The 12917-nt window shown below is 41.4% G+C and overlaps 1 protein-coding gene across 1 annotated transcript; it reads left to right on the top strand.

The window, feature by feature from the left end:
• The first annotated feature begins 236 nt into the window (after positions 1 to 236).
• Positions 237 to 11926, top strand: insig1 (insulin induced gene 1). The gene is made up of 6 exons (XM_029756123.1): positions 237 to 456; positions 657 to 1004; positions 1888 to 2012; positions 3151 to 3317; positions 7128 to 7227; positions 9415 to 11926. Exons 2-6 carry the CDS (start codon positions 671 to 673, stop codon positions 9442 to 9444), a joined length of 756 nt encoding a protein of 251 aa, XP_029611983.1. The 5' UTR covers positions 237 to 456; positions 657 to 670; the 3' UTR covers positions 9445 to 11926.
• Positions 11927 to 12917: the final 991 nt, after the last annotated feature.

Genomic DNA, 12917 nt, shown 5'->3' on the forward strand with positions numbered 1-12917 from the left:
ATGTACAACCTGCTTAATCGGAATGACTTTTCAATAAGTTTGTTTCGTTTTCAATTGTATGTTTGCTCACTGTGTTTGAAGTAAATCACTGGTTTACGTATCCTACTCCACCCTTCCACGAATGCAGACAGACAGCACGAACGCAAGCGCCAGACTCTTGTGGCTGTCCTGAACGAAGGGGGCGGTGGGGTGTCGTCGCGTCATATCACCCGCCTCGCTTCCATTGGCCGACACTACTCACCCGACACAGCTGTGATTGTTTTCTGCAGAGGAAGCCTGTCTCTGCTATGAGGTCTGCTGTTAGGAATGATATAGAAGCTTTTTCTCTCTCTCACCCAAACGATGATGTGACCAAACACCGTGATAACAGTCTGAGAGCAGCGAAACGCACAGCATTGTCGGATGAACAAAGTCGGGTCTCGCTCGATCAGACAGTGTGAACGTCTGGAGATCAAGGTAAGAAGAGATCAATTATATCTGCTTTGTTATTGCCAACTGATAAGCTAATCATAGTGAGATTGTGGCAAATCAGCTTGAGAAAAGTATGGGCTACAAAGGTCAGTCTGCTCTAGACTCCACCAGTCTTAGATTAGATGCAATGTAACGAGGCATACCTGTGTTAGCTACAATCTAATAACGCATCTGTTGTTCTCCAGCGCTGAAGTGCCAAATGCCAAGACTAGAAGAACACTGCTGGAGACGCTCTTGTACATCGAGGGTGGAATCGAATAATTATTCTAGGGAAAACTGGGTCGCATCGAAGGCTGAAGAAATGATGTCAATTATCACATCGGTGCTTAGCAATGTATACGGCTCGCTGCACAGTGTGCAAACAGCAAACTTAATCAGACGGGGTCTCGTCCTTTTCACCGTGGGAGTATTTCTTGCATTGGTGCTCAACTTGCTACAGGTTCAAAGAAATGTGACTTTGTTTCCCGAAGAGGTGATGGCAACTTTGTTTTCATCGGCGTGGTGGATTCCCCCTTGCTGCGGCACGGCAGCTGGTGAGTTGTTACTTTTCCAAAACCTATAGTTTATCATTCTGTCTGAATGAATGAGATTGCTATGTAGACCTACTTCTAATTTGGAGAAAGGAATGTGAATTGGGTTTTTAGGGGGGAGCGTGTGTGTTTCATGATGCCATTATAGGCTACCAACTATAACCTGGACTACATAATAATTTACCGTTTTTTTTCTCCATCATTATCATTGTTATTATCCATTATGTAAGTGTTCTCGTAGCCACGAGGCCATATAATGATGAGTGTTTTGTCTGGGAAAAACATAGAGTAGTATTTATATTGCCCTCCGAAGGTCCAATAGGCTTCCCTAGAAACAGCCGGACATAGAGAGTCATTAAGGGTGTGCTGTGTTTTCATTGGTTGCTTTCATAACGGGTGAGCTGTGGAGGCGGTCCATAATTGGCTGTTGCCTCGAACATGCCACTATCGAAAAAGAGAAACAAGGAAGTCGTATGCACTGTGCAGTCAGAATTAAATAAATAATTTCCACCGCCAACCCGTCCCCCATGTTCTTGAGAAGTAGGCTACAATGGTTCACACTTAAAATAAATACGAATGTAAAAATGTTCGAGACAATTGATCCAACGTTTTTTTTTCAGTGATAGACTACAATGTTCCAGGCTTATCTTTTATCAGTCGGTTGCAGACATGTTTGTGCAAGGACTGATAAGAGAGAAATAATCATGTGTGCTTCAAAGTGAAACTAGAAAGCAATCATGTTGTTTGTTTCATTTCTGCCATTTTTTTAACCCCAAATTGAAACTCAAAGAAATTCAAAATGTTCAAGCCCTTAAAACAACATGAGCCAGTTTGATTTGTATGTAGGCTATTCAGTGATGTACTAACTCAAATGTCCTTTCTGCAGCTGTTGTTGGCCTGCTATACCCCTGCATCGACAGCCATCTAGGAGAGCCCCACAAGTTCAAAAGGGAATGGGCCAGTGTCATGAGATGCATTGCAGTATTTGTTGGCATCAACCACGCCAGTGCTGTATCCTTTCTAAAACAATGTCACAATGTGCTCACAATGTCTCATGTTATCTTCAATCTAGAGACAGACTGACACATATTTACATCAGTGAGGTTTATCACGTCCAGAGCTTAAACAAGGATGTTGTGGACTAATTCATGTGTAATACATAGATGAGTAACATTCTGTGATTTGTTTGATATACACTCCTTTTGGGAGCCATAAGCAAGATTTGGTCGGGAGGCCCCCCCACCTTGCAGGCAAAACGTTTTAATGCCCCCCTCTTGGCAATGGATCTTGTTTATTTTTTTGTACACAAATGTATTTCCTGCAATTCTACACATTTTGCCATGGGGTGTATAGAAAGTGTTGCAGTTTTAAATGACATTTTCTGCAATTCTTCACATTTTGCCATTACTTATTCCATGTTCATATGATATCTGTGTGAGATGGACAAAAAAAAAATCAATGGGGGCCCCTGGAGGTCAGGGCCCCTGAGCACATGCCCTGCATGCCCGGTCGTTAATTTGGAGATGATTAGGCTACTGCAAGGTTTAGATAGCTGGCTAGACTACCTTACCTAGCAATCGAGAAAATGTTAGCTGACATGGGCTAATTGAGGGACTGGCATAACAAGTGGAAAACTGCTGATGCACTACCAAATTTTTGTAAGTTGAGACCCCGATGGAGTTCCTTTTTTTTAGGTCGAGGGCCCCCAAGCGACCTCTGTGCCAAACGCGCAACATGTAGTCTGCGTATAGGAAGAGGCGGCACTGTACACTCCGTTGTCGTTTTGCTACTTTTACGGCCTTGAAGGCAATTCATCTAGTGTCAGTGGGACAGTGGGTGGAAGTCCCAACTGCATTCCTGCTTGTTTTGAGTCCTTGACATACTTTCCAAGTATGTATGGAACTTACAGTTGCTTCAAACATACACTGCTTGTGCCACCCACACTAACGCTTTGATGCAACAGTCAAACAAATATATATATATTTTTTTTTTAAACAGATTTTTAAACATATTTTAAGGGATTTTTTTACTGAGCAGATACTGAGAGAGGATCACAGATAGGGAGAGGTTGTGTCAAAGGGCAGTAAGCCAGATTGGAACCGATGCAAACAAATAGTCTTATTTTGCCCTTAACTGCTCCATCTCACAGAAACTAGACTTTGCCAATAATGTCCAGCTGTCCCTGACCCTGGCTGCCCTTTCCCTGGGACTGTGGTGGACGTTTGACCGCTCGAGGAGTGGCTTCGGCCTGGGCATTGGTACGGCATTCCTTGCCACCGTTATCACACAGCTGCTGGTCTACAACGGTGTATATCAGTAAGTCAAATCCCGCTTTTATTTTTCCATGTTACTCTTAAGAGTCAATTTATGCTTGATCCGAAAATGTGGTCAGAGACTCCGTATGGAGGGTGTGACGCAATTACGGAGCCTCCGGAGGCACGCAGAGACCAAATTGAGCTCTGTGCTGTATCGCTGTACACCTCCCAAATGTTGTAACAATGCAGAGGGGTCCGTTTGTACAGTTGAAGTCGGAAGTTTACATGCACCTTAGCCAAATACATTTAAACTCAGTTTTTCACAATTCCTGACATTTAATCTTAGTAATAATTCCCTGTCTTAGGTCAGTTAGGATCACCACTTTATTTTAAGGATGTGAAATGTCAGAAAAATTGTAGAGAGAGTGATTTATTTCAGCTTTTATTTCTTTCATCACATTCCCAGTGGGTCAGAAGTTTACATACACTCAATTAGTATTTGGTAGCATTGCCTTTAAACAATTTAAACTTGGGTCAAATGTTAGCCTTCCACAATTTTCTCACAATAAGTTGGGTGAATTTTGGCCCATTCCTCCTGACAGAGCTGGTGTAACTGAGTCAGGTTTGTAAGCCTCCTTGCTCGCCCGCTTTTTCAGTTCTTCCCACAAATGTTCTATAGGATTGAGGTCAGGGCTTTTTAATGGCCACTCCAATACCTTGACTTTGTTGTCCTTAAGCCATTTTGCCACAACTTTGGAAGTATGCTTGGGGTCATTGTCCATTTGGAAGACCCATTTGCGACCAAGCTTTAACTTCCTGACTGATGTCTTGAGATGTTGCTTCAATATATCCACATAATTTTCCTCCCTCATGATGCCATCTATTTTGTGAAGTGCAGCAGTCCCTCCTGCAGCAAAGCACCCCCACAACATGATGCTGCCACCCCCACAACATGATGCTGGCACCCCCGTGCTTCATGGTTGGGATGGTGTTCCTCGGCTTACAAGCATCACCTTTTTCTTCCAAACATAACGATGGTCATTATGGCCAAATAGTTCCATTTTTGTTTCATCAGACCAGAGGACATTTCTCCAAAAAGTACGATCTTTGTCCCCATGTGCAGTTTCAAACCGTAGTCTGGCTTTTTTATGGCTGTTTTGGAGCAGTGGCTTCTTCCTTGCTGAGCAGCCTTCAGGTTATGTCAATATAGGACTTGTTTTACTGTGGATATAGATACTTTTGTACCTGTTTCCTCCAGCATCTTCACAAGGTCCTTTGCTGTTCTGGGATTGATTTGCACTTTTTCGCACCAAAGTACATTCATCTCTTGGAGACAGAATGCGTCTCCTTCCTGGGTGGTATGACGGCTGCGTGGTCCCATGGTGTTTATACTTCCGTACTATTGTTTGTACAGATGAACGTGGTACCTTCAGGCTTCTGGAAATTGCTCCCAAGGATGAATCAGACTTGTGGATGTCTACAATTTATTTTCTGAGGTCTTGACTGATTTTCTTTAGATTTTCCCATGATGTCAAGCAAAGAGGCACTGAGTTTGAAGCTAGGCCTTGAAATACATCCACAGGTACACCTCCAATTGACTCAAATTATGTCAATTAGCCTACCAGAAGCTTCTAAGGCCATGACATAATTTTCTGGAATTTTCCAAGCTGTTTAAAGGCACAGTCAACTTAGTGTATGTAAACTACTGACCCACTGGAATTGTGATACAGAGAATTATAAGTGAAATAATCTGTCTGTAAACAATTGTTGGAAAAATTACTTGTGTCATGCACAAAGTAGATGTTCTAACCGACCTGCCGAAACTATAGTTTGTATACAAGAAATTTGTGGAGTGGTTGAAAAACTAGTTTTAATGACTCCAACCTAAGTGTATGTAAACTTCCGACTTCAACTGTAGCTCCTCATTGAAATTATTGGTTGATGGTAGGTGGGGGCGAAAGGTCCTGTATATAAACACGGAAACTCACTTCCTTGACAACTTCCTTCACAACAGCTCTGCGAAGTGCAATAAGTATGAATGCTCTGACTTCTGCAGAGGTCGTATCACCGTAAATGCTGCACGGCAAATGCAGACGTCGGATTGACCATGCAGCACGAACTGTCAAAAATGCATGGATAGGATATTTTGGTGACATAATAATATATGCCGTTTAGGAGACTCTCTTATTCAAAGAATATATTTTTCGTATGGGTGGCACCAAGCGGGAATGAACCCATATTCCCGACGTTGCAAGTGCCATGTTCTACCAACTGAGCTACACAGGACCATATTATTATGTTATTATACAACGGGTGGGTCTAATCCGGAATGCTGATTGATTAAAACCGCATTCCAGCCGGTGTCTATTCCACAAGTTGCCACAGGCATTTTAATGTCATAGATTTAGCCCATTTACTCTGTTCCATCTGACTGCGAAATCCATTGTCTCATCAGCCCAGCCAGGCAATTTATAAACTTGATCTCCACTATAAAATGCATCAAGACAGTATCTCACATTTCTATTAGACTAACATTTAATTTTCAACAGCGGAGATTTGTATATTTGAATAAACCTTGCTGTCTGTCTCGCTGACATTTGCAACATTGTTTCAATATTTAAATTCGATTTTCCCGCTGTCCTATTGTAATGAATGTGTCAGGACGAGACAGGCAGAGTCAAACAGTTAATCATGAATCAGTTGGCATAATTTTTATGGATATATACAGAAAATGTCAATTGATAAAAGGTAAGACAAAACATAGCTAATTTTCAGTCTTTCCAGCTTCAGTTTGAAGTGATTGTGTTACTACGACTGTGTTGTTGGCTAGCTCCTCTGAACAACATTGTCCTGACGAGTGAGCACGTTTTCTATGCCAGGTGAAATCGCGCCTCATTAGCTCTTTGTTATGGATGTATCCAAAAAAAATCACTAGAAAACAGCTTTGCTGTCATTCTGGCTGCACTTTTTGACTTGACTGCAAGTTAGCCGTAGTTGGCTAGGTAGCAAGCAAGGCATAAGAACGTTGCCAGCCAGTATGGCAATGGAACATTTAGAACGAACGACTGGGTCGCGTCCATAGATACAGAACAGCAACCTTAGATTTGTGTCGGGACTATATCTTGTATAATGATTAAATAGTATGAATAAAATCATAAAATTAATGTTTTTAATGAAAATATGTCAATCATTATTTGAATATGTTGGTAACCCGTTGTATAAAAGTGATAATACCCTCAAAGCCAGTATTTGGAGGATATATTGGCACGGTTTGCAACAACACCTACCTTTTCGTGGACATGGTATCATTACTTACCTTATAGTTTGAGAATAGCCAGTGAATCAAATGAGGTGTTTTTTAAGAAAATATATACATCTCCTTTGTGAATTACATATTTAAGTATATTTTCTGGAACTGGTCCCAGTCACCTGATTCCATCAAAGAGGATCTGACCGATGAAATTAAAGCAATTATTTTGGAGTCCCCCATGCCTCTACGCCCAATTATTGGCCCTCCTACCTGCCTCTGTGGAACCTCTTCAAAAATGCCCTGGGAAGGAGGAGCACTCTGTTGCTTCAGTGAGGGACTTACAAAGAGCTGAGTTCAAAAGGCCTCCGCAGCTTCTGTTGAGTGAGTGAGTGAGTGAGTGAGTGAGTGAGTGAGTGAGTGAGTGAGTGAGTGAGTGAGTGAGTGAGAGATGATTTTCTATTTTTACCAAACTTTAATAATGCTGCTTTTCCCCCTTCCGAGATCTGTGTTTAACTTGCCATTCCTGTTTTAGGACTCGACACGTGTCTTATTTGAGGCTAGATTTGACTGTTGGGGCAGATATTTCATTTAATCTTATGTATTTTTCTCCCTCTCTTGTAGATACACGTATCCAGACTTTCTGTATGTGCGCTCTTGGCTTCCATGCATATTCTTCTCGGGAGGAGTGACTGTAGGAAACATAGGACGCCAGCTAGCCATGGTAAGTCCTGCCCCCTATTTTCTTAGTCAAATTCTTCTGGATTGTAAGCACATGAACACATTGACATGTTCATGTGGTACAAACTTTTGTGAGAGAAAAAGCCTGACACCACAGTGTCGGCTATAATGCCTTTATCAGGTGTACGCCCGAAGTCTGCCCTTATTCTGTGTAGAATTCTTCACAGTCATGTCCGTTATTCAGTTTGACTCAATTAAAGTGTGAAAACAGATTAAGCATGTTGTTTTGTTTTTCACAGTAGCGAGCCAGTCTTAGAGCCAGTCTTAGAGCCAAATATATCAAAGGGTCATTTTCAGCTTGTTGTTTTTGTTTGATGGGGTTTGAAATGTTGGCAGTTGGCACAAGCCCTTGCTTGCTCTTCCTTTTTTCTTTTTTTCTCACTCTCACTCTTGATTGCTCTCTGTGAGATGGATTAAGACTGTTTAACTTTCATTCAGTCTTTTCAAACTTGCATCTTACTTCATGTTTCTCGATAAACCAGCGATTGAACTGTTGAGACGCTGGCTAATAATTTTTTGATATCTGACACACAAAAACAAAATGGCTCCACCCAGCTTTTTGTGCTTCCAAAAGTTTGAAATGGCTGAAATATTGTCTTAATAAATAACATTATTGAAAGTGCTAAAAGCAATGTGCTGTTCCTTTAGTCCTTCATCAGTAGCCTATAACTGTTTCTAGAGGCAGTTATACTGTATATAACTGGTTGTATAAGGCCAAATAAATGAACTGAACAGAGCTCCTGTTCTAAGTTTTGGGATGCATGTTCTACATATGCTTAACACATGAGTGAGTGCTCTGACGGGATGTTCTAAATCGAGAGGAACGGGGGAGTGAGAGGGAGCACTTTTTCTTCCAGACTGTATACAGTTAAGGGAGGCCTAGAGGAAGGAATATCACATTTTACTAGAACCCCAACGTAGGAGAATCTTCGCACAGCTGTACCTATACATAGGACCCCATGATCCACTGTAGAATGGTCCTATAGTCTACCGTAAAGGACTCAGAACTGAGCCTTAGGTAACAGTCATCAGTAATGTTCTTCTCTAATCCCCATTGTGGATGATACACTGAGTGTACAAAACGGAACGCCCGGATAGCAAGGACCCATAACAAGGACAGGTTGAAGGGCAGCACCATGGGAGTTAGTCGTAACAGTATGGCTGTGTCCCAAATGGCACCCTGATCAAAAGTAGTATAAGGTGCCCTTTGGGACGCATCCATCTCCACTATACCTCCTATATTTTCCAAGATAGAATAAAACGCCATGTTAGTGGTCAAAATTCAGAATAAAATAGCATCTACACTGAGTGGACAAAACATTAGGAACATGCTCTTTCCATGACAGACTGACCATGATCCCTTATTGATGTCACCTGTTAAATCCACTTAAATCAGTGTAGTTGAAGGGGAGACAGGTTATAGAAGGATTTTTAAGCCTTGACAATTGAGACATGGATTGTGTATGTGTGCCATTCAGACGGTGAATGGGCAACATAAAATATTTAAGTGCTTTTGAATGGGATATGGTAGTAGGTGCCAGGCGCACCGGTTTGAGTGTGTCAAGAACTGCAACGCTGCTGGGTTTTTCACGCTCAACGGTTTCCTGTGTGTGTCAAGAATAGACCACCACCCACAAGACATCCAGCCAACTTGACACAACTGTGGGAAGCATTGGAGTCAACATGGGCCAGCATCCCTGTGGAATGCTTTCGACACCTTGTAGGTGCCATGCCCCAACGAATTGAGGCTGTTCTGAGGGCAAAAGGGGGTGCAACTCAATATTAGGAAGGTGTTCCTAATGGTTTTGTGCACTCGGTGTACAATTAAGCAATATGGCCCAAGGGGGTGTGGTATATGGCCAATATAAAGGCAATGCGGATTGCCTGGATACAGCCCATAGCAATGGTATATTGGTCATATACCACAAACCCCAGAGGTGCCTTATTGCTATTATGAACTTCTTATCAACGTAATTAGAACAGTAAAAAGTTATGTTTTGTCATACCCCTGGTATACGGTCTGATATACCATGACTTTCAGCCAATCGGTATTCAGGGCTCGAACCACCTGGCTTATAATATAACAATATATGCCATTTAGAAGACGCTTTTATTGATTGAGACATTGTACATGATATTTGAACATGGGGTTTCCCCTCTCTCCCTTCAGGGTGGTGTCGAGAAACTGCACAACGACTGAACAGAGATCAGCTGAAGAGGAGCGAGAAGAACGGCAACCAATACGGAGAACCAGCATAATGGAGCCAAGTCCGACATCATGGGGAGAGACATTTCAAGTTTGAAAGAAAAGAGACTCTTATTATTTTTTTTACTACTTTTCTGTGCATTATAACAAAGAGCTAGCCAGAATCTCCTTTACCTAATGTGCCATGACTTCTGCACCTCCTGGTGGCCAAAATACCTTTCCCCATCCCTGTTCGGGTCCAGATAGCATGAGGTTATAAGTTAGCCCCTAGGCTATCCTTGTTAGGGTCCAGATAGCATTAGGCTAGCAGTTAGCTGCCAGACTATTCCTGTTAGGGTTGAAATAGCATTAGGCTAGCAGTTAGCCACTATGCTATCCCTATTACGGTCCATGTAGCATAAGGCCAGCAGCTAGCCGCAAGGCTATCCCTGTTTGGGTCCATATAGCATTAGGCTAGCAATTAGTTGCTAGGCTATCCCTGTTTGGGCCTATATAGCATTAGGCTAGCTTCTAGCCACTAGCTCCTCACTCACTATGGCAGGACAGTATTTGACCTTCCAGTTCTTCTAAATGAAAAGTTAACTGGTTTCAGAGTGAACTATTTGCTTTTTGCTGGTGTGGGAGTGCACGCGTGCGTGTGGATGTGTGCAGGTCTTAACAGAAAAGACGAGGAAAAAAGGTGGTGCTAAATGTTTGCGTTTTTGTTATGCCCGAGTATAAAATTATCATAAAAGGGAAAGGTTTCAGAGCTGTGCAAAAATGTCTGACACTCACAGAGACAGCGACCAGCAGTATGTCACTGATGACATGTATTGTATGTTCCCAATATTGTATGTAATTCACCAAAATAAGTATTTATCTCTGAGAAATTAGAATGCCAACACCTATAACCCCCAAACCAAATACATGGAGATCGCAGATGATGTGACCATGTTTTGAACGAATGTACCATGATGCTACAATAAGTTAGCATATTCATAGTTGCAGTAAAATAAGTAATGATTAAAAAAAAGGCACCTGAATATGATCGGGTGTGAATGCTCACCTTTTGGATGACTTCCTGGACATGGTGTGCCACCTGGACTTGACCTATGAACCCTCAAATTAGTATATGAATGGTTGATTTTCCATTTAAAGTTTTCCAGACTAGGCATTAAAGTTTGGGAACATACATTAAGAGAAGGAGAGAGCACAGGACATTTTTACTACGGCCTAGAGGATTTGCAATCTGTGATTGCCTTTGTATTATACAATTGAGTGCTTTTGTCACTACCATACCAGTTCAGTTGTATTACTTGTACATAATTATATATTGCTTACATGTATAATCTCTTCCCTTTATAATCAGACAGGTATTACCACACTATACCTATTTAGTTCGATAGTTGGGGGTCTAGAGGAATAAAAGTGCAATCACATATATACCTGAGCCGATTATTCTTCTGTATTTATTATTTCTGTAAATGGTTAAGAGGTGAAACTCTGGAATTATATGCAGTGTGGATATAGAAAATGAGCAGAAAATTAGCAATAACAGCAGTGTTTGTAAAAAAAAATTAAAAAGTGTCAGAGATTACTTGCCTTCATAGACTGTATACCAATGACTATTCTCACCGTGAGAAGACAAAAAAAAAACATTGTGTCAAACCGTTTGTAAAATCTCGTAGTAGTTCAACATTAGTAAATGGGGAAGACGGATGTATTATTATTTTTTGTTGTTGTGATGTATAGATTACAGAGGGGTTGGTTGGTACACCTGGTTCGGTTTGAATCTTTGCTCAAATTCAGGGATGTGTCCCAAATGACACCCTATTCCCTATAGGTGGGTTAACTGACAACGTCACAAAAATGATGTGGGCACTTCCATGGGGCAGAAGTCTGCGTGATGTTTTGATTTTGGATGGCCAGATTGCTAGCGCAAATGACAAACTGCAATGTGGGGAATCGTAAGTGGCTCGTTTCAGCTCTTTTTTTTATCTTGTTCTGTAATACGTGTTTTGATTGATTTCATGTCAGTGCTAATATGGCCAAAATATGCTAGCTTGCTAACCAACAACTGTAACAGTGTACTTAAGAGACGACAAGTGGTCATTGTGCAAATATATTTATGTTTTCAATAAACATTGTAGAAGAAATATAGATTACATGTTGTCAACAATATAAATCAACCCAATCTGCTTTGCCCCATAGTTGCGTACTCGTCGGTTTTGTCGCTAAACAACCAACCCGTCTATGTAGTGCACTATTGAACAGCGCCCTTATGGTCCTGGTCAAAAGTAGTGCACTATATCGGGAATAAGGTTCCATTTGGCAAGCAGTCCAGGTGTGCTGCTGGGAGAAAAGATAGCTTTATTATTGGGGTGGTTGAAGCACCTATTATTTCAATATGTAGAGAGTGTGAGTGTTTCTTTTATGTCAGCTGTGTATAATTTGTATTACCTTGAATCCAAGTGGAAAAATAAAAAGGAACTCCTAGTAATGTGTGTGCTTCTACTTTGTTGCACCCTCATATCTTAGCAGAAGGAAACTAGACAGATACAATGTATTTTGAGCCCAATGCATGCAGTATTTGTATGAGTTTACCCCTTTGGTAACATTACCATTGGAAAATGTAATTGATACAAACAGACAAGGTATGCAAATGTGACATAATAAATAGAAAAAAAACACCTTCCTAATATTGAGTTGCACCCCCTTTTGCCCTCAGAACAGCCTCAATTCGTCAGGGCATGTACTCTACAAGGTGATGAAAGCGTCCCACAGGGATGCTGGTCCATGTTGACTCCAATGCTTCCCACAGTTGTGTCAAGCTGGCTGGATGTCCTTTGGGTAGTGGTCTATTCTTGATACACACGGGAAACTGTTGAGTGTGAAAAACCCAGCAGTGTTGCAGTTCTTCATACACTCAAACCGGTGCCTCTGGCACCTACTGCCATAACCCCTTCAAAGGCACTTAAATATTTTGTGTTGCCCATTCACCGTCTGAATGGCACACATACACAATCCATGTCTCAATTGTCAAGGCTTAACAATCCTTCTTTAACCTGTCCCCTCCCCCTTTGTCTACTCTGATTTAAGTGGATTCAACAGGTGACATCAATAAGGGATCATAGCTTTCACCTGGATTCACCTGGTCAGACCACTAATAAGTCCGAGATCCTTGGGACATCCCTACCTCATTGAAGTTGAAATGTAAAATGGTAAGGGTTATGGTTAAGGTAGGTGTAAAGGTAAGTGGTCAGATTTAAGCTAATGCTTAAGTGTAATAAGAGTTGCTGAGTAACATAGTGAGTCATCTCTCTGATTGTACAAGGACAATAAGTGTTATAGGGAGAAACTATTATATGGTTAGATTATAATAATCACAAAGTGCAGTATTCTAGAGGAAGAGGAATACTTTGTCTGTTTTCATGCAGAGAATGGATTTTTTTTCTCTTCCATTTTAATCCTCACTGCCCTAATTCTCA

Source organism: Salmo trutta, chromosome 6 (assembly GCF_901001165.1).
Source record: "Salmo trutta chromosome 6, fSalTru1.1, whole genome shotgun sequence".
Lineage (NCBI taxonomy): Eukaryota > Metazoa > Chordata > Actinopteri > Salmoniformes > Salmonidae > Salmo > Salmo trutta.